We start from the raw sequence: 20698 nt of genomic DNA on the forward strand, positions 1-20698 counted from the left end.
CCCCTCACCTCACACCCAAAAGCTCAGTCTGCGTTAGCAGCAGCCTCTGCTGCAGACAGCGGCCGTCAGTTAAATACTCGGTGGGGACCGGTGTGGGGGGGTTGAGGGGCTGGGCTGCCCACACTGACCCTGGCTGGACAGACCTCCTGCAGCCGCTTCTTCATCCACAAGCACACCTGCAGGGGGCACTGGACCCACTTCATCCACTGTACCCACCCGCCTGACACAGTACCCACCCCACCACAAAGCACTCCCTGGGCCTTACAGCATGCGGCCTCTTCCCCTCTCACAGTGAGGAAAAGCGGCTCAGAGGGAAAGGGTGAGATTAAAATGCGGCCACAAGGCTCCAGAACGGGGAGCTTCCCACCGCCTTCTGCTTATGAGTTAGGAGCCAGGAGCCCGGGGGCCTGGGAAATGGGAGGGAGGGAGAGCACAGGGCCTCTGCCGTCACGGGGCTCTTAATCTGGTGGGGGTCCAGCCCAGGGGACCCCCACAGGTCCCTGGGGGACGAAAGGGGGTCTCAGGGTGTGGGTCTGCTCTCATGAGGTACTGAAGCAAACCTCACAGAGCGGCCAGAGTCATTATCCTTATCGTCCTTGTTGTTGATTATTATTATTACCATCATTATTATTGGCAGCAGAGAGGTGGGCTCTGCCTGGGACAGCCCCACAGGGTGCCCCATACACTGCAGGATTGTGTTTTTCAAATACAAAATCGGGGCCCCTCTGACCTGCTTGAGAAGGTTACAGGGATGTGGTCTGCGGCTCTGAAATCGGGCGTCCTGGCCCCCCATGGAGGCTGTGGCCACGCTGTCGGGCCGCCCACGCGCCTGTCTCTGCCCCTTCCAGATCGGTTTCAGGTCGTACCTCTGCAGTTTTCCAAGGACCTGGACGCCTACAACCCCAACGTCCCAGAGTGGAGGGAGGACGTCGGCCTGGAGGTCACCCGGCTCCTCTCTAAGGTGCCCCCGGTCTTTCGGGCCTGAGCCTCGCCCAGCCCCCGGGGGAGCCTCGCTTCCAGAGAAGCTGAGGCACCAGGGCCGCTGGGGTGGACGGGTGGGTGGTGCTGCTGCTGAGTCCGATGTCGGGTGTCAGCCAGGCCTGCGAGTGGGGAGCTAATGAGCCGGGGTGAGGGGCTGCTGTGCCGGGGGATATGCAGCCAAGTGTCACCTCGCAGATCAGGGCAGGAACCACACCCCCAGGACACCCACAGAGCACCAGCCCAGTCCTGTCCTCCAACGGGCTGAGAGGCTCTTTAAAGTCCTTTTCACTATTCGCTGAATTCCCTCCTGGGGAGGACACTGGTGACGGGGAGAAGTGTCAGGGGCAGCTGCTACCCTCAGGGAGAGAGCAGAGAGCAGGCCTCGGGCAGGGCAGCAGGGTGGGCTGTGGGGGCCTAAGGCCCGGGCACCCCGGGAGAGAAGGCCCAGCCCCTGATAGGTCTTCCAAGGCCACCTTCAGGGTGAGGCCACTCTGTGCTTCCCTCAGCCCGTAACTAGGGGTGGTACTGTTGTGCTGGGCGTTGAAGGATGTGTAGGAGTTTGCCAGATGGGAGTGCATGGAGTGGGGCTTCCAGGACTCAGAGGGAAGAGCAGAGCCCTGTGGCTGCAGGGGTTGTAGTTGAGAGGGTGCTGCTGTGGCTGGGCCTGGGGTGTAAGGGAGTGGGAGGGAGGAGGGGGCAGGGGACAGGGGGTGCCAGGGCCACACGAAGAAGGACCCTTGACCTACCCTGACATCTTGGGACATGCTTACTCAGGCCAGGGTGTAAGGGGAGGCGGGGAGGGGCAAAGGCCTACCCGGGCAGGGCTGAGGCAGCAGGGGTGCTGGGTTGCAGGAGGCGGCACAGACGAGCGGGACTCCGGGGCCATCCGCAGGGCGTGAAGGGTCAGGAATGGCTTGCAGGACAGCTGACCAGGACTTGAACAGCCCCAGAGTGGAGGGAGGGTGTTCCTGGGGCCCTGGAGTGTGACAAGGACAAGGAGGGCAGCTGACCAGAGCCATCTCTGTCCCCATGCCCCACAGGAGACCAGCATCCCTGAGGAGCTGCTGGTCACTGTGGTGAAGCCAGGGTTGCCCACCGTGGCCGACCTGTACGTGCTCCTGCCCCCTCGCCGGCCCACCAGGAAGAGGAGCCTCATGACTGACAAGGTATCGCCTCCTGTGGCCCCCTCCCCCATCCTAGGGCTCCCTGGAGACAGACTCAGTGAGACATGTGTAAGCATATACTTCAAGGGGTTAGCTCATGTGATTGCAAGTCCAAAATCTGGGGAAGAATGAGGAATTCTGCCAAAGTGTCTATTCATAGTCTAGAGGCAGAACACACCCTAGGGAAACTCCTCTTTTGCTCTTAAGGTCTTCAACTGATTTGTTGATTAGGTTACATTACATTATGTTAGATTATGGAACGTGATTACATTACATTACACTACATTACTTTATGGGATGTGATTACGTTATGTTACATTACATTACATTACCAAGCCCTGGTGGCACAATGGTTAAGCGCTCAGCTGCTATCCGAAAGGTTGGCAATTGAAACATACCTAGAGCACCACAGAAGAAAGGCCTGGCAATCTGCTTCTATGAAAATCGCAGCCTAGAAAACCCTATGGGGCAGTTCCACTCTGTCACATGTGGTTGCTATGAGTCAGAATCAACTTGATGGCACCTAGCACAGATGAGGAAACTAAAGTGCAGAGAATGACCCTCCCACAACCCCTGGCTCCAGGGGGTCAGAGCTGGAACTCGAGCTGTCCACCAGCATTTCCCATGCCCCTGGGCTCCCCTCCACTGAGGACCCTGCTCAGCCATCCTTTCTGCTTTCAGAGAATCATCGCCATCCAGCAGGTGCTGAAGGGGCAGAGGATCAGCTTCATCCTGCGTGGCGGGGTCCGTGTCCTGGTGGCCCTGAGGGACGTGGACACAGGTGAGAGGCTGCTCACCCCTGAAGGGGTGGACGTGCGTCAAGCCCCTCGACACACGGCACTGCGGGACCTCCAGGCAGTGTGGCCCTCTGCTCCATCCACAGCGCCTCCTGGCCGGGCCTCGGCCTCAGTGAAGACCCCATCAGCCCCCAGATCTGAGGCCACCTGTCCTCCCCGAGGATCCCGCACGGGGTGCTCCTTCTAATCACACTGACCTCTGCGTCTCAGGGCACCTGCCCCACCCCCACCATGGCCCGTCCCTGCGAGCCACCGCTGTGTCCTTTCATCTCTGGGCAAGAATCTCTGCAGGAGTGCGGGGCCTTCTGTCTGAAAAGACCCTGTGCCCAGAGGGGGTCTGGCAGGTCTGCCCACACCTGCACAGAAGCAGACGGAGGGCCTGTCCACTCCCAGGAGGAAGGCCTTGCACCCGCAGGTCCACTGTCCCCATGTCACACTCGGCATCACCCGGGAGAGTGGCGGTCCCCCACGGCCACACGGAGAGCTCCTTGGCCCTCTGTCACTCACCCCCCTCCCCTCAGCCACACCAGAGGGAACTGGACTGGGGACCTAACACCTCTGTCCCTGCAGACATGTTTCCCAGGACTGTCCCCTCTGAGTGTCTTCCTGCTGTTGTAACAGAAACACCACAGTGGGGGGCATTCTAGAACAGACCTTTATTTTCTCACCGTTCAGGAGGCGGAAAGTCTGTATTCAGGGCGTGGCTTTGGGGGCAGGCTCTGACCTTGGCTGCTCTGTCTGTCTATGCTGCTCCTTACGTTATACGGGAGTGATCACGTCTAGGACTGGTCCTCCGGGAGCGTGACCTGATGAAGGCAAAACGCTATTCCTAAACAGGACCAGACCCGCAGGTCCAGGGTGTAGATTCCACACACATCTGGGGCACACAGTTCAATCTGCCCCACCCACTGACAGCTGCTTGGTTCACAGGCTCCCAGCGGCTGGGCAGTGGCGGTGGCTACTGGGCCGTGGTGGTCCTCTTTGTCGTGGGGCTGTTCGCCGTGGGAGCGTTCATCCTCTACAAGTTCAAAAGGCAAGGCTGCCCCGCTTCCCAGCCACTGGCACGGGTGCTTCCAGGGGGGCTTCCCAGAGGTGGTGGCTGGGAGGGTGGCTGAGAGAGTGTCCTGTGTCAGGCAGGTCCAGGAGGGCTTCCTGGAGGCAGTGGCTGGAGGGCGGTTTGAGAATGTTTGTCCTGTGTCAGGCGGGTCCAGGAGGGCCTCCTGGAGGCGGTGGCTGGGAGGACAGCTGTGTGTTTGCCCTGTGGCAGCTGCAGGTGTGGGGAGAACTCCTCTAGCTCCTCTTCCTGCTCTGCATGGCATGGCTGCGAGTCCCTGAGGCAGACAGCCAGCCTCTCGCAAACCCCCAAGCCTCTCCCACCCCATCTTCCATTTCCTTGAGGCATGCGGCCCACACCCCATTCAGCCCCACCCACCCTCCAAGGGAGGACATTGTCCCATTTTACAGACAGGGAGACCAGTCTCAGAGAGGGCAGGCACTGTGCTGGTGAGCCATGGAGCCGGGATCTGGCCCAGAGCTGTCCCCACCCCATGCTTCCTCAGCCCCTCCCCTCTTCCAGGCCCCAGGGGGTGCAGCTGGGGGTGTTGCTGGAGCACCCTGGGTGGGAGCGGGCGGGGCCGGTCTGAGGCCAGGAGAGCAGCAAGCAGACGTGTCCTCGGAGGGGGTCTCCCATGGTCCTCTTCACCACCAAGCCTGCTCGTCTGTAAAATGGGCATAATAGCCTCCTCTCGATGGGGTTGGGGGGCTGCCCCAGGGCTTGGGAATCTGAGGTCACCTGGATTCCCGGCTTGGGGGAGGAGCAAAATGACCAGGATCACCAGACCTGCCCCCTGCAAAACGCAGCTTTGAGACGTAACCCTGCTGTTCTCCCCCGTTCGCTGGTTGAGCTCAAGTGGCCCCCAAGGTCTCTTGGAGGACACAGTACATCCTCCTTCATACTTGTTAGGGGCAAGGGCCCCTCCACTCTGGGCCACGGAGGCCGACCCCCTCCGGCTGTCTCCCCAGCACTCTCTGTCCTTTGGGTGAGGATCTGTGCCGCCTCCCCCACCCTGCTCCAGGAACTGGGCTCAGCACTGATGAGGCGGGCTTAGCCCTGCCCTGAGGCTGTATCCAGGCTGGGGCTGCAGTCAGCAGCTCGGGCCTGCCCAATGTCCAGTTCCAACAGAAGGGGACACCTGAGATGCTCTGAGGGCATGTGACAGGGAGAGCTGAGCTAGTCAGAGAATCCAGGAGGGCTTCCTAGAGGAGGCGAGGTTTGAGTGGAGACCCTAAAGGATAAGTAGGAATTTTCTGGCCAAAGACGTCACAGCAGAGCCCAGGCTGGGCCTTCCTGATTTCCAAACTGGCAGATGGCTGGCTTCTCTACTTGCCCACCTGGGGGTCTTACAGGCACCTGGGATTCCAGTGGAGCTCAGCATCCTCACCCCAAGGGCCCCTCCTGAGTACAGGGCACGGCCGTCCCTCAGCCCGGGTGAACCTCCCTGATCCCCACAGCCACCTTGACGTACAATTTGTCACAGCCAGAAAGTGGCAGAGCTGCGTTGGGCCAGGCTCCCTTGCTACCCTGAGAACAGAAGCTGTTTAAAGGTGGTGTTGATGAGACCTCGGGGCCGTGACTCTCGTGCCCACTTGGCTCCGATTTGTTGGACTTGGGCAGAAGGTGCCCCCATCACTCACCAGGCCCCCCACCCGCTTCTCGTGCACAGCTGCGTCTTCAGATGCTGCGAGGCCCTTTGAGAGGCAGATCCCCGGTCCTTCCGCCTCCTGCCGGCCTCTTGGGTTTGCCTTCTGATGGGCGACTCTTATTGTCTGCCTGAGAGCTGCTGACGATTTTATTTCTGATTCGGGGCAGGGGTGGCAGCGACTTCCATTTCAAGGGGCCGTTCTCAGCCTCCAGGCTCTGTCTCTGTTTACACTAACCGACGCTTAGCAAGGAGAACCAAACAAAAACAAGAAGCCTGTTGCCGAGGGGTCGATTCTGACTCACAGCAACCCCACGGGACAGAGCAGAACTGCCCCACAGGGTTTCCAAGGCGCGGCTGGTGGATTCCAACTGCCGTCCTTCTGGTTAGCAGCCGAGCTCTTAACCACTGCGCCACCAGGGCTGCTTTCGCGAGGAGAGGGGGACAGTATTTGCCTAGAGACACACAAGCCAGCTCCCAGCGCCTCCCATAGGGGCCCCACCCATCCCTTCTCATTCTCCCGCCCCCCCAAATCTCCTGCCCGTCTTCACTGCTCGTTCTCCAACATTCAAATTCCGATTCTGTGGTTCCAGTTTGACGGTGCCTGGTGGAAACCTTTGCCAGAGCCTCACCTTCCCCACCTGTAAAAAGGGGTGGTCATTCTCCCAGGGACGCGAACAGGCGAACATGCTTGTCCTCGTCAGCGGCTCCTCTCTGCTGTACAAGTGTGTTTCAGCCTGGGGGTACGTGTGTTTGCACAGATGAAATGAGTCCTGTAGACAGCAGAGGCACCGCCAGCTTCGTGGTCAGACCAGCCTGGAATGCTAATTACGTAAAAGGCATAAAACTGCACTCAGCAGCAAGCACATCATAAAGAGGGCCCTGCAAGCAGTAATGATACCGGCTCCGCCGGCTCCGATTTGGCAGGCTGTGAAAGCCCCTCACAGAACCCACCTGGACACTCAGTGTGCCAGGAGCCCGGTGGTTTCCGCCTCAGGCCCAGCTCCAGGAGCAGCGAGACCCTTCAGGGGCGCTCTCCTACAGGCTAACACAGTGAGACCCCAGCCACCTCTCACCCTCTAGGTCCTTGCCCCTCAAGCACCGTTCACACTGGATTGCAAAGTCCCATCCAAACAAACCACAGGGCAGCCCAGCACAGTGACAGACTATGACGTCAGTCTCAAAGACCTGGGCCGTGGCTGACATCATGGAAAAAGGCAGAGTAGATGCCTCCAAGAGCCTGTCCCTCCACAGAAACATCAAAAAAAAAAAAAAGCAAAAACTGTCAATCAATATGTTCAGAACTCTGGAAAACAGTCAAAAGTTTCAAGCAACCAAGCAAATGCTGAATCATGAAGTTAACATAAGTACAGTGTTTAAGGAAATATCTGTCAGACTACTAGCGGACCATGAGCAAAAGGAACAGAGACTTCAGAGACCACACACAACAGAGAATGTCGTTGTTGTTAGGTGCTGTCAGGTCGGTTCCGACTCATAGTGACCCCATGTACAACAGAACGAAACCCTGCCCAGTCCTGCACCATCCTCGCAATTGTTGTTATGCTTGAGCCCATTGTTGCAGCCACTGTGTCACTCCATCTCCTTGAGGGTCTTCCTCTTTTTCATTGACCCTACCAAGCATGATGTCCTTCTCCAGGGACTGGTCCCTCCTGATAATACATCCAAAGTGTGTGAGATGAAGTCTCACCATCTTCGCTTCTAAGAAGCGTTCTGGTTGTACTTCTTCCAAGACAGATTTGTTCGTTCTTCCTGCAGTCCATGGTATATTCAATATTCTTCACCGACACCATAATTCAGAGGCATCTTCGGTCTTCCTTATTCATCGTCCAGCTTTGGTAAAGTAGAAGGTCAACAAAAACAAGGGGACCCCTCCATGAGATGGGTTAACACAGTGGCCACAACAGCGGGCTCAAAAATACCATCGATCATGAAGATGGTGCAGACCAGGCAACGTTTCTCTGTCCTCCGTACCGTTGCCATGAGTCAGGGCCGACGCGACAGCACCTGTCAACAGCCACATGGGCACTGCATCAAGTGCTTGCCGGGTGTCACCTCCGCGTGTTTGCTTTTGACCTTCTGAAGGCCTCCCAGCTCAGGCCCGGTGCGTGGAGGTGGGTCTGAGCGTGTCGGGTGGCTGGAGGAAGGACCCAAGTAAGGAACTTCCCCCGTCAGAGCCGGGTGGGAGACCCACAGCTGAGACGCTCAGGGATCAGGGCCTTGCTCCCCACCCCGCCCGCTTCTCCTTTCCCTTTGGAAATTCGCTGGTGTGAATGTTTGTTTGGGTTCAGTCCGAGTCTACTTGAGAGATCCGGGGTGGCAGGAATGTCCTCACTAGTGAGATGACTCTCTGCCTCCAGGGAGGAGAAGGCAGGGGTGTCCCGCCAAGGCCGTGAAGCTGGGGGAGGCCTGTCACAGGGACAGCATTACGTTTCCTCCACGTCCTTCGGGCCCCCCAAGGACAGATGATGGGTCCACATGTTGCCCCCAGATTATTGCTCACGGAGTAAGCGTTCAGCAGGGGCCTGCTCTGCCCCTCCCAGACTCGCAGCGGCCACACACAGGCCCACGTGCACATGACCAGGTGACCATGCTGCCCCCGCCTGGAGGGGACACAGACCCCTGCAGTCACCCTCACCACCAGAGCAGGTCACGTGGCGCAGCCCACCCCCAGGCCCGAGTGCTCATCCTGCCATCCAAGCACCCTAAGACCTGGTGGTCTGGGGACCAGCACCCGGGAAAGGTCCCCTCCCCACTGAGCCTCACCCCCTCCTCAGACAGAGGGGACAGGACCCATTCTGGGTTTGGATTGGGCTAAACCACATCCACTGCCGTCGAGTAAATTCCGACTTACAGTGACCCTGCAGGACAGAGTAGAGCTGCCCCATAGCGTTTCCAAGGAGCAGCTGGTGGATTCCACCTGCTGACATTCTGGTTAGCAGCTGAATGCTTAACCACTGCGCCACCAGGACTCTGGATTAGACTAAATGTGGAGGTGCCCAGGGTGGGGCTCCCAGGCCCGGCTGAGGTGAAGAGCTGGCCCCACCCCTGCCTCTGGCCTCAGGAGTGGGTGCAGGGAAGGTGCACAGCACCCTCTCCCAGTCAGGGTCTGCCCTGTCCCTGCCTCATGCCCCTGGTCCAGTTATCAGTGAGACAGGTCAGCAGACATGAGCACCCTGTGCAGGGCAGAGGGGGCACCCGAGGGGGGTTCCCAGAGGAGGTGGCTTTGAGCAGAGACTGAGTAGGAACTGAGACTCAGGGCTCTGGGGTCAGGGCCTCTGGAGCACCGTCTGTACCATGCACTGGGCAGTCGGGCCCAGCTGAGGGCCCAGGGGCAGGCGGCCTGGCCTGGGCTGAGCCCCACGTGTGCAGGGCCTCCCAGCCCCAGGGTGTACAGCCTGGACCTGGCTGAGAGGAGCCCCCACGTGTGCAGGGCCCCAGGGGAGGCGGCCTGGTCTGGGCTGAGCCCCGAGTGTGCAGGGCCCCACAACCCCAGGGTGTACAGCCTGGACCTGGCTGAGAGGAGCCCCAACCTGTGCCCTGCAGGAAACGCCCCGGGAGGACAGTGTATGCCCAGATGTACAACGAGAAGGAGCAGGAGATGACAAGCCCTGGGAGCCACAGCGAGGACGTCCAGAGCGCCATCCAGGGTGAGGAGCGTCAAGGATGCCCTGGCCTCCCACACAGGGCAAAGGCCACCTGCAAGCCCACCCCCTCCCACGGCCCCCAGGCTGCCCCGACCTGCTGGGCTTCTCGGGGTACAGTGTGGTGATGTGAGCCCCCAGGCTGCCCCGACCTGCTGGGCCTCTCGGGGTACAGAGTGGCGATGTGAGCCCCGGGGCTGCCCCGACCTGCTGGGCCTCTCAGGGTACAGTGTGATGATGTGAGCCCCCAGGCTGCCCTAACCTGCTGGGCCTCTCGGGGTACAGAGTGGCGATGTGAGCCCCCGGGCTGCCCAGAAGATGAAGTGAGGGACATGCACACTGCCGGTACCAGGCCTGCCTGCGAGTAAACGGCCCCATACCGCCCCACAGCGGTGGAGAAGGACAGACAGAGGGCCGGCTCCCACGAGGAAGCGCCCCCCTCCGTCTCAGGATGCTGGGGCCTTTCTCCACAGTCACTCCTTGTCTTAATTACCTACTGGGCTGTAACAGAGGAAACCCTGGTGGCACAGTGGGTAAGAGCTCGGCTGCTAACCTAAAGGTGGGCAGTTCGAATCCACCAGGCCCTCCTTGGAAACCCTATGGGGCAGTTCTGCTCTGTCCTGTAGGGTCACTGTGAGTTGGAATTGACTCGACGGCAATGGGCTCCAACAGAAATACCACACGTGGGGGGCTTTAACAAACAGAAATTTATTCTCTCACAGTTCAGGAGGCTAGAGGTCCAAATTCAGGGCACCAGCTCTAGGGGAAGGCTTTCTCTCTCTGTCGGCTCTGGGGGAAGGTCCTGGGGGATCTTCATGGGACGTCTGTCTTCCATCTCTGCTTGCTTCCTCGCCTGTTTAATCTCTACAGAGATTGGCCTAAAACACACCCTAAACTGATCCTGCCGCATTAGCATAACAAAGAAAACCCGTTCCCAAATGCGCTTACAACCACCAAAAAAAAACCAAACCCGTTGCCGTGGGTCAATTCCAACTCACAGCCACCATATAGCGCAGAGTAGAACTGCCCCACAGGGTCTCCAAGGAGCGCCTGGTGGATTTGAACTGCCAACCTTTGGTTAGCAGCTATAGCTCTTAACCACTGTACCACCAGGGTTTCCTATTATAACCACAGGTATACCAAAAGCAAACCAAACCACTGCCATCAAGTCGATTCCAACTCACAGCGATCCCATAGGGTTTCCAAGGCTGTAAATCTTTACGGAAGCAGATTGCCACATCTTTCTCCCACGGAGCGGCTGGTGGGTTCCAACTCAGACATTTTGGTTAGCAGCTGGCCACTTTAACCATAGGTATAGGGGTTAGGATTTACAACACATATTTTTAGGGGGACACAGTTCAATCCATAACACCCCTCGACCCTCCCAGGCCCTTCTGTTCACCAGGAGTGACAATTTTGTGAGCACCGTGCATTGGACACGACCACCTGCGCACGGCACTTTTGAGCGTGCAAAGCGTTTTCTTCATACGCCTCCTCTCCCTGCTGACCTCCCTCTGCTCCCCGGCCCGGCCGCACATGCGCGTGGCCCCCAGTCAGAACATCAAAACCCCGCGCAGCTCACAGGGCTGTGAATCCTGTGGAGATGCACATGAAGGACCTCAGAGACAGCTCACGGCGGTGACATTAATAGGTGCCGATTAAATGCACACAAGTTCCCACTGGCGAGATGGGCAGAAGCCATACAGCGGACCTTTTTCTTGCATATGGGGGGGAGGGGGCTCTGCCTGCCCCTCTGCCAGGTCTCGGGATGTTTACACGGCAGGATGGCTCCTCCCCTTCACCTGGGACCTCAGCTCAGGGTCGGTGTAACACCCCCCGGGGCACATGGCCTTGGGGAGTCTCCTGCCTTCTTCCAACCCCCCTCCTAAGCCCTCCTGTCCCGTTGTCCCTGAGATGCACAGATGTCCTTGTCAGCAGGGCCTGGGGCATACTCCTCAGGGTCAAGGCCACCACCGTGCACATGCCGGACACAGCTAGATGGGCCCAAAGGCAGCTCCACACCGGGCTCCTGGATGTGCGCTCGGCTGCTGACCCAGAGGTTGGTGGTTCAAACCCACTAGCTGCTCCTCAGAAGACCTGGCTATCTGCTTCCGTAAAGATTGCAGCCCAGAAAACCCTATGGGGCAGTTCTACCTTAGTAACACAAGTACCACAAGGCGGTGGCTGTTAAGAGCAGGAACTCATCGACTCGCAGTTTTGGAGGCTGGGAGTCGGAATCAGGCTCTGGGGAGGGGAGATCCCTCTTGTTTGTACCCCAAAGTGTACATGTATGTTTAACTTCAGGTCTAACCCACTGCCGTCCACTCAGTTCAGACTCACGGACAGGGTAGAACTGCCCGCTAGGTCTTTCTGGGCTGCAATCTTTATGGGGGCAGACTGCCACGTCTTTCTCCCACAGAGCAGCTGGTGGGTTTGAACCCCTGACCTTCCAGTGAGCAGCTGAGCGCTTAACCACTGTGCCACCAGGGCTCCTTTCTCTGCGTCTGATCTGCCGGTTCTATAGCTCAAAAGGGGTTGGTTTTAGGCCCCTCCCTGTGCTGGTATGACCACATTAACACAACAAGGACAACCCCTGTTTCCAAGCATCGTCACTCCACAGGTGCAGGGCTAGGGTGTCCCAACTTCTTTGGGGGAACACGATTCCATCCATAAAACAGTGACGGTCATTTACTGAGCTCTGGGCAGGCTCCAGGCCGGGGCTCGCCGACGTGACCTAATGAGTCCACATGACCCCTGGGATCGGGCGCTGGCATGGTGTCCATTTTACAGAGGAGAAGCCTGAGGTTCAGAGTGGTTACTCAGCCTCCCAGAACCACCCAGCTGATAGGAGGTGGAGCAGATTCAAACCCAGCTCTGAGGCGCCAAAGCCCGTGCGCTCCCCCAAAAGCCCCCAAAGACCCCCCTCGTGCGGCCTCTGTCACGCTGACACTCAAGTGCCTCCCTCTGCACAGGTCAGAAGGTGGCTGATATTGTCAGCCTTGGGGCACCGCGCCACCTCTGTACAGCCCAGCACCCCCTTCACATGGGTGTGCCAAAGCCCCGGCTCACAGAACTTCCTAAGTGGAGGAGGGCATGTGTGTCTCAGGAAGACATGAGCTGTCTGCCTCTGATGCTATGTGCCATCAAGAGCCCTCAGGAATAACAATGAACCCAAACCAAGCCCACGGTCATTGAGTCGACTCCGACTCGTGGACACCCACGTGTGTCAGAGTAGAAGTGTGCCCCACAGGCTTTTCAATGGCTGATTTTGGTGAAGTAAGGCTTTTCGGAAGTAGCTCGCCAGGCCTTTCTTCCCAGGCGCCTCTGGGTGAACTCAAATCTTCAACCTTTTGGTCAGCAGCCAAGCCAAGCACATTAACAATTTGCACCAGCCAGGGACTACAAGAATAATGACAGCATTCTAATGATAGTTGATTTCAACTGAGCACTTAGTACCCGCCAAGCACTGCCAGAATGCTTTCTCCGCGTGTCTCATGTAATCCCCACCACAGTCCCTGAAGGCAGGCACTGCCATGACGCCACGTTACAGGTGGCAAAACCAACGTTCAGCCGGGAGGGGCCTTGGTAAGCTCTTAGTCAGGCTCTCTAGAGAAAGAGAACCAGTGAGAAATATAGACAGAGAGAGAGAAATTTACTCCAAGGGGTTAGCCCCCACAATTATGGGGGCTGGCAAGTGCAAAATCGATAGGTCAGGAAACAGGCTGGAGACTCCTGCAGGCTCACAGGATTGTGGGGTGCTGGTGGGTCCCAAGATCCGTAGGTCAATTGACAGCAGAGTGAAGAGAGTGTTCTGCTGAAATATGTATTCATAGCCTGAAGGCAGAACACAGCCTAAGGAAACTTCCCGTTCAACTGATGATCGACCGTATTACATTAAGTTACGTTATGGAAGACAATTACATTACATTAGATTACCAAACCCAAAACCAAACCTGTTGCCGTTGAGTCGATTCTGACTCAGCGACCCTATAGGACAGAGTAGGACTGCCCCATAGGGTTTCCGAGGAGTGGCTGGTGGATTTGAACTGCTGACCTTTGGGTTAGCAGCTGAGCTCTTAACTACTGAAACACCAGGGCTCCTTGCATTAGATTACACTGTGGAAACGGACTACATTATAGCTTACATTGTGTTATGGAAGGTGATTAAATCACATTGCATTAGATTAAATTATGGAAAGTGATTACATCACAATTTATATTAGATTACATTATAGAAGATGAGCCTTACATTACATTACATTACATTATGGAGGGTGATTACATTGCATCGCATTAAGGAACAGCAACTAGTCTAGTGTTCAGCCAAACCACTGGTAGCCAGAGCCTCACCAAGCTGACACATGAAGTTCACCCTGGCAGCCGAGGTCTCACCAGCCATCAGGTGACCGTCTTGGGACTCAGGCTCAGAACGCTTCACCATTGATTGCCACTCTTCAGAGCTTTCGGTGACTTTCTTTGATGGGTGGACACTAGACCGAGGGGAGAAGAACGTCCAGGCAGCTCTCGGTCGGTTCAGCTCTGGCTCCCCGCACCTCTGTCTCCTCCTCTCTGCATAGCGCTGCCCCCACCCAGGGCCCCCCAACTAACCTCTCACCTCTTGTTATCACCTCCCTGGCCTCACCTCACCATGCCCTGCAGTGGCCACTGCCGGGAGTGGCCGCCACCTGAGCCCCTTGAGGGCCCCCTTGCTGCCAAAGCCAAGGTCGCCCCGGTGGCAGGTCAGTGGGGCAGTGGGTGGGGCTGGCTGCAGGCTCCCCTCGGGAGGTCCTCTGGGTCCACTGCTTGTGCCGGTACTGAGTGAACCCCACCCCTCAGCCACCACCCAGGAGACGGAGAGACTCCCACCCCCGCCCTGGTGCTGACCCCAGCCGCCCACTGCAGGAACGGTGGATGCTCACTGCACGCTGGCTGGACGGCGCCGGTGCACCACCACACGGCCCGCCCCTCCCTGTGCTGTCCGCCAGCGCGCTGATGGCGGTCTGTCTGTGTTCCAGGCAACCACTCGGGCGTGGTCCTCAGCATCAACTCCCGAGAGATGCACAGCTACCTGGTGAGCTGATGCTGCCGCAGACCCTTCCCGGACACTCCTCTCTGCTGTTTCCCTTCCCCGCGGAGGCCGCCGGACCACTGCCCAGCCGGCACTGGGCCAGGAGCGCGTCCCCTGGACCGGCCGGAAGCCACCTCCTCCAGTTGCCCCACACGAGGGCCGATGCTTCTTCTCTGTCCTGTTCACACTTCCCAACTCTTGGGAAGGGCACGGAGCTTCCAGCCCCGGATACCTGGACACTCCAGATACCCCAGACACCCCAACACTCTAACACCTGGACACTAAGAGCCCTGGACATCCCTATTCCCTGGACACATGGACACCTGACTCTGGGCCCTGTCTCTGCCCCCTGGCCCCATGGCAGCCCTCACCAACGCCAGCCAGCAGCCCTGACCCCACACAGCTGAGGCGGGGTCCACCCTGGGGACTGGGGTTAGTGGGCGCTCCAAGCTCCCGGGCACCACAGACCCCGTTCTGCTACTCCAGCCTCAGGGGGATGCTGGAATCCTTCCGGATGTTACTTTCCTCATCAAAAGCCCCCTGCTCCTGGAGAAGGCAGTTCCTGCCCCGCAGCTCTCCCTCTTTGGGGAAGGGGCTGTCCAGGCCCCCCAAGTCCTGATAGCCTATGCCCTGGGGGCCCTCTCAACACCACCCCAGATGCCCCCCCACCCCTCCTCTTTATAATCTGCAGATAATGTAAACACCTCTCTAGGTAGCTGGTCGGGGTTTGTTGGTTTTTGACTTTCTATTTGTAAGGCCAGGCTGCAGCCCTCGGGGTGGCCTTGTCTGAGCCCCTCCTTAGGGATTCCTTTCCAGAATGCCCAGGGCTTCCTTCTCTGCAGCCTTTCCCGGCGCAGCCCCTCCCGGGGGACAGAGGGCAGAAGCCCCCCGACGGGTTTCCCCAGAGGGCTGCTGTGCTGCACGTCACACTGTGGCCAGCAGGCGGCGCCCTCCACCGACCTTTTCTTCAGGGGGAAGGCGGCTCCACTGCGGGCGCTCAGAGGCACTGTGTCCTGCGCTTCCTTACAGCTTTGGGGCCAGCGTGGAGCCAAACCAGGAGAGGTTTAGGGTGTCAGAGCTGGTAGAGCTGTCAGAGACCACACCCCTCGTTTTGAAGGTGGGGAAACCGAGGCCCAGAGAGGGTGACTCTCCTGAGGTCACACAGAGATGGGCACAGAGGGGGCACAGGACACCCCTGCTCCCGCCCAGCACCCTCCTCTGACCCCACCCTCCCTGGAATCAGGGACGCTAGTGTGACTCGATCCAGAGACATACACTGTTGTTGGGTGCCGTGTACGGACCTCGGTAGAGGGGGGCTCTCACCTTTTGCCTTGAAAAGGGAGGTAGTCCCCTCTGCCCCACTCTCCTCTCCTCTCCTCCTCCCTCCTCCTCCTCCTTCCTCCTCCTCCTTCGTCATCCCCCTCCCCCCAGGCTGGGCCCTAGTGGTCCATAGCCTCTCTCAGAGGCAGGGGTCACCCAGCCTGTGAACTGCTGGACGATGGTGTGTCCAGGATGCAGGCTCAGACGTTGTCCTGTGCACCACGTTGGGGCTTCGGGGGGAGTGACCCACTTCCCTAGTAAGGAGCCCTGTGTTAGAGCGAGGAAGCCCCAGGGCAGGCGGGCCCCACACCGGGGCAGGTCCCCACACCAGGGGGCACTCGGTATCGGATCCACATCTCAGTGCCCTCCTGCTGCAGACCGGACGCCAGGCGGGAGGAAGGAGGGAGGCGGGTCCCCACACCCCTCTTGGCTCCTTGCCTCCCCGGTGGGGATCCTGGACCACCCCTCTGAGGTCACCTTGCAAGCTGCCCTCTGCTCTTGGGGAAGGGCTGGGCGGGGGTCTGCGAGTGGGGAGCTGGACAGGCCGGCACCAGGAAGAGGCTGTGATTATCCGGGACCTTCGCGATAGCCCCCACCCGCCTACTCGGGGCCTCCAAAGGCCCTCAGCAGAGCCCACCGTCCCCCAGCCACCCACCTGCCCATGAGCGTCAGGCACATGGGCAGACACAGCACAGTCCAGGTCTGAGGTCGGCATAGAATGTTCTAGAAACCCCCCCACCCCTTAGCTCACCAGTGCCTCTGGGTGGGTAACCAATTCAGGTCTTTGACTTCCTGGCCACTCAATTCTTTCAGCTACGTGGTAGGCTTTTCCCTTAGTGATCTGTGTTTTTCTGGTATTTTATGTTATCATTGCGATTAAGAGCATTTTGGGGGGTAGACCCAAGACCCTGGGATGACAGTGGTACCTGATATAACCTTAGACTTGTCCATCCCTATAACTGGTCCACACTTAGGCCGTGGGTGTATCTGACTATAAATATGAGGTTCTCTATATTTGATGTACAGGTATATATAGGCACCTGGGGACGGGGGGCCTGCTGCCCAGACGCCTGGCGTCCCGTTCTACCAGGTGGCGCGCACACTTGTTATCTGCACATAACAAAGATGCAATGCAGTCTTTCTTATTTTTCCTTTTTAAAATCAATAAATCATTTGTGATGCTTTTAACAACGACTACATGGATCTGGTCGGCTTCTACCTTATCACGAAGACAGTTTCCTACGTTTTCCTTGAAGTACGCACGAGAACAGCCCCCTGCATGCTGGCATCAGGGACCCAAAGTCCATGTGGCCGGGGTCCTGTCGGAGGGGGCAGCTCCTGACCACTGGGAGAGGCTGCAAATGACATTCAGCTTTGTGGTCACTGGGCTGAGAACAGGCCACCTGCAAAGTACAGTGTCACCCCGCCAGCTTTGCAGACACTGACATAGGCATTGGCTGACCTCCTCCTCGGAAGGCCGGCCAGTTGACCGGGGGACGGGCAGAGGCCCAGAGAGTCCAGGGCCTGGGAGCAGAAGAGCCAGGGCTCGGCATGGCCCCCTGCCCAGCAGGATTTCTTCACTTCTGAAGTGCCAGTTTGTGTTATTTTTGCATGGCCTGAGGACAAACAGGCTTATTCACCCGGCAGATGCGCTGGCTTCAAACGTACGTTCACTGTCATGGTGGCCAAGGGCGGAAGACCTGTCTGAAATCCCAGCGGTGATACCTTGTAAGGGTGCTTTGCCCTTTTTCTCTCTTTCTGTGAGAGTCCACAGGCAGGGGGAGAGACGCCGGCATGGACTCGCTCCGGAGATGCTCACACGTTTGCCGAGCCATCCCCAGCCACGGGTCCAGGGCCAGGTCAGGTTGGGGCTGCGCGGTGGGCTCCCGAGGAGTAAAACAGAGAAAACAGAGCCCCCAAAGGAGGGACCAAGGAGCACGGCATCGCAATGAGGTTCTTCCTGCAAGAAGGCTGTTTCCCGCCCGCGGCTGCCCTCACGTGTAAGGAACTTGCATGTGGATGAGTTTCAAGCGCTTCAGTAAAAAGGAAGCGGTGTTCTTTCCACAGCATGGAGTGGTGACCGTTCTATTTCTGGCTTCTCACTGTGTGTGTGAGAGGCTCATCGGTGCCAGCAGGACCCCGGGGACTCCCTCCACGTGACGGGCACGCCATGTCCACGGGAGGCTGGGGGGAGAGGAGCAAGCAGAGTGAGGGAGGTGGGGTACATTCAACACACACACCACTCACACACACCCTTACACGCCACACACACAGATATACACACGACACCACACACACATACAGATACCATACACACCACATATGCACACTTACACACCACATACACACACATCATCACACACACCCTTACACACCACACACACAAATATATACACATAGGTACAGACACCATGCACATATACACATATACACACAAGTACAGATACCACACACACCATGTACACACACAGCAACAACACACACACACCCTTACACACCACACATGGATATACACCCATGTACACATACACCACACACAAACACACACCAACACACGTCCTTACCACACACATACAGATATACACACATACACACACAACACACACCAACACACACACATACACACTAACACACATACCTTTACACACCACACATTTACACAACCAACACACATACACACCACACCACACATACATATACACATGCACACATGCATGAACAAACACATACACATATACACACACGCCCCATACACATACACACCACACCACACACATATATACACACACCATACACAAACATGCACATACACACACTTGCTAACACACTACACACGCTCACACATATATACACCACACACATATGCACATCACACACACCTGCTCACTGCACATACACAGACACCACCCCATCCCAGCCCCACACACATACATACACGTATGCACACATACACACACTGCTCACACATACACACACCACCTCCATGGTATACATATGCACACATGCAACGCACACACAGCACATGCACACTATGCATGCACACATACACACACACATACACACACTGCTCTTACACATACACACACCACTCCCACAGTACACATAAGCACACACATACACAGCACACACACATACACAGCACACACACATACCCACAGCACACACACACCATACATGCACATGTACACACACACACATACACACACTGCTCTCACACATACACACACCACCCCCACAATACACATATGCACACACACAGCACACACACACATACACAGCACACACATATACACACACAATGTGTGCACACACACACACACGTATACACACCTCCTCTGTACCATGATATGTTCATTGAGTAAAAACAGTAGTTTCCAGTATCGATGGCCTCAGAGACGTCCCACCACATCTCGGGCCCCTCTGAACGTGTGCCAGGCCCTGGGCTGGGTGGGGGCTGCAGCAGTGAAGGAAAGAGACAAAGCCCCTCTACCTGAGAAAAACCCCAGGCTGGTGGGGGACAGACAGGGACACAATGGCTAGTGAATTCAACCAGGGAGGCATGGGGCCAGGGGGTGAACCACGGTCCCACCGTCATGGGGAGGGCTGCCAGAGTCTGTGGGAGCCACGCCTGCTGGTGGGGGACTGACAGGAGGTATGCGTGAGGCTGGGGCAACAGTGGGGGCCGTCAGCGGGGAGCAGGTGTGCCAAGGCCAGAGAAGAGTGTGAGTGAGTGTATGAGTGTGTATATGTGTAAGAAGTGTGTGTGATGAGAGTATGTGTGTATGTGTCCGTGTGCATATGTTAGTGTGTGTGTAAGAGTGTGTGAGTCTGTGTGTGAGCGTAAGCATATGTGAGTGAATGTGGGTGTGGTGAGTAATTGTGTGTGGTGTGTGTGTGTGTATGTTAGTGTGTGTGAGAGACGGTGAGTGAGTCTGTGTGTAAGTGAATGTGTGTGGTGTGTGTGTGAGTGTATATGTTAGTGTGTGTAACTGACTGTGAGTCTGCGTGTGTGAGTGTATGTGTTAGCGTGTGTAACAGTGACTGTGAGTCTGTGTGTGTGTGAGTGTACGCACGTGTGTGAGTGAGTGGTGTGTGGAGAAGGACAGACAGAGAAACGAGAGGAAGGGCGTGAGTGAGAACACACGGTGACCTGGACACCCTCAGGACCCAGCCGTCTTCCCTCGTGCCCCGCGGCCAGGACCGGAGGAGGCGGGCACACAGTCCTCACCCGGGACGGGACGTTTTCATCCCCTGCAGCGTGTGGGCTCTGCAAGGCCTTCTCCCGGGGAAGGAAAGGGCTGGCGGGGGTGGGCAGGCGCCTCGCCGCTCTGCGTGGACCCGTCCGGGGTCTTCTGCGTGGCCTTCTGAGGACCAGCGCCAGGAGCCACGCTAGAGACGGCGGGACGCAGGAGGCCCACGTCAGGCCAGTGAAGGCTCGCGGGTGAAGACAGCAGTGATACGAACACCCTCATTTCCTCAGCGTGATCAGAGTGCTGCCCCGTCTGCTTTCACCGCACACGCACAGGGCAGGTAGGACGCGCCTGGTGTGGGGACGAGAGACCCGGGGTAGCCAGATGGCTGGAATAGGGGCCGTTATTTTTCCCAACTATGTTCTCGTTGGTAGCCGTCTGCGTCAGCCCCGGCTCATGGTGACCCAATGCACAACAGAACCAAGGGCTGCCCGGTCCTGCACCATCTCCATGACCGATTACAGATCAGACCACTGTGATCCGTAGGGTTTTCACTGGCTAATTCTCAGAAGCTGGTCACCAGGCCTTTCTTCCTAGTCTGTCTTAGTCTGGAAGGTCCGTGGAAACCTGTCCAGCATCACGGCAACATGAAAGCCTCCAATGACTGATGGGTGGTGGCTGTGAATGAGGTGGATTGGCCGGGACTTGAACCCGGGTCTCCCGCATGGAAGGTGAGAATTCCACCACTGAGACCCCACAGCCTCACACCCAGATTCCAGGGGCCCCAACTCTGGTGCTCAGCCAGGGCCTCTTGAGTT

General features: G+C 57.6%; 1 protein-coding gene across 1 annotated transcript in view; it reads left to right on the top strand.

The window, feature by feature from the left end:
- SORCS2 (sortilin related VPS10 domain containing receptor 2) overlaps positions 1-14382 on the top strand; it is a 177001-nt gene extending 162619 nt beyond the window's left edge. The window contains exons 26-31 of the mRNA XM_004383549.1: positions 849-961; positions 2022-2147; positions 2826-2925; positions 3872-3974; positions 9205-9308; positions 14318-14382. Coding sequence (XP_004383606.1) covers positions 849-961; positions 2022-2147; positions 2826-2925; positions 3872-3974; positions 9205-9308; positions 14318-14382 — 611 coding nt within the window. The remainder of the gene's footprint in view (positions 1-848; positions 962-2021; positions 2148-2825; positions 2926-3871; positions 3975-9204; positions 9309-14317) is intronic.
- Positions 14383-20698: the final 6316 nt, after the last annotated feature.

The sequence above is a fragment of the Trichechus manatus genome, unplaced genomic scaffold (assembly GCF_000243295.1).
Source record: "Trichechus manatus latirostris isolate Lorelei unplaced genomic scaffold, TriManLat1.0 scaffold00111, whole genome shotgun sequence".
Taxonomy (NCBI): Eukaryota; Metazoa; Chordata; class Mammalia; order Sirenia; family Trichechidae; genus Trichechus; species Trichechus manatus.